This window comes from Formica exsecta, unplaced genomic scaffold, assembly GCF_003651465.1.
Source record: "Formica exsecta isolate Colony F162 unplaced genomic scaffold, ASM365146v1 scaffold4807, whole genome shotgun sequence".
NCBI classification, from domain to species: Eukaryota; Metazoa; Arthropoda; class Insecta; order Hymenoptera; family Formicidae; genus Formica; species Formica exsecta.
Window position 1 is genome coordinate 1 of NW_021852044.1, and position 1,007 is coordinate 1,007.

The 1,007-nt window shown below is 24.6% G+C and overlaps 1 protein-coding gene across 1 annotated transcript; it reads left to right on the plus strand.

Annotated features, from left to right (window-relative positions):
• The first annotated feature begins 30 nt into the window (after positions 1 to 30).
• Positions 31 to 998, plus strand: LOC115241392. Its single transcript, XM_029817130.1, has 3 exons — positions 31 to 355; positions 461 to 530; positions 827 to 998. The coding sequence occupies exons 1-3, from the start codon at positions 108 to 110 to the stop codon at positions 959 to 961; spliced, it is 453 nt and encodes a 150-aa protein (XP_029672990.1). The 5' UTR covers positions 31 to 107; the 3' UTR covers positions 962 to 998.
• Positions 999 to 1,007: the final 9 nt, after the last annotated feature.

Sequence of the window (1,007 nt, forward strand, 5' to 3'; positions counted from 1 at the left end):
AATCAAAATACGAAATATTTACATACATTATTTTTAAAACATTAATTCTTTTCAAATATTATAGACTTCTGCCATGGTGGAAAGAATGGATATACTGTAAAGGTTCGATGTTAGCAGATCATGATACTTGGCACAAAATGAAAAATATGGCATTGATGCAAAACTGTGATAATAGATTTTTAGAATTTTTAGCTTGTTCTAAATATTACATCAATGAATATTTAGAATTAATAACACTGCATAATGGAACATATATCGGAATTCAAGCCAAAAATTGTATTAATAGTTTTCTTTATATTATTGCAAAGCATGTGTTTATGAATATATTAACAAATTTCGAGAAATTAAAACCGAAGTAATCAGAATTTTTTTCTTTTTTTTTGTGATAAACGCATGTTGCTCATAATTACGAAAGTTTATTACATAAACTAAACATATATTTGCTATTTTGTTTCTAAAGAGACATCAGTGCCTTGGCCACATTAACTATTATTATTAATCATGTATATTCCAAGAAACAACTTGACGAGGTAATTTCATAAATTCATTTATAAATCCAATTATACAACTTTTTATTATTAAACTTATTAGACTATTTATTATTAAACTTATTTATATTTGTATATGTATATATATACACACACACACACACACACAATACGCGCGCAAAGACACACACAATATTATGAAGTGATTTATATAGATGTACAATTTTATTTTAATCATGCTGAGTGGAGGAGAGTAGGAATAATGTTGCGCAACGCTATTATAGTACTAAATTAAATTATTACTTATTCACAATAAATGTGGAAATAATTTGTTTCAGATCAAAAATACCACGACGAATATTATAGAAAAGTATGCGTTTGATCATATTACTGAAATTTTATACAAGGAAAACAAAACTTACGAAGTAAATATGTCATGTTACATAAACATTACATTTATTTATATCTTATAATAAGATTATTTACATCTTCTACATGTTATATAAATAATATTTTGTT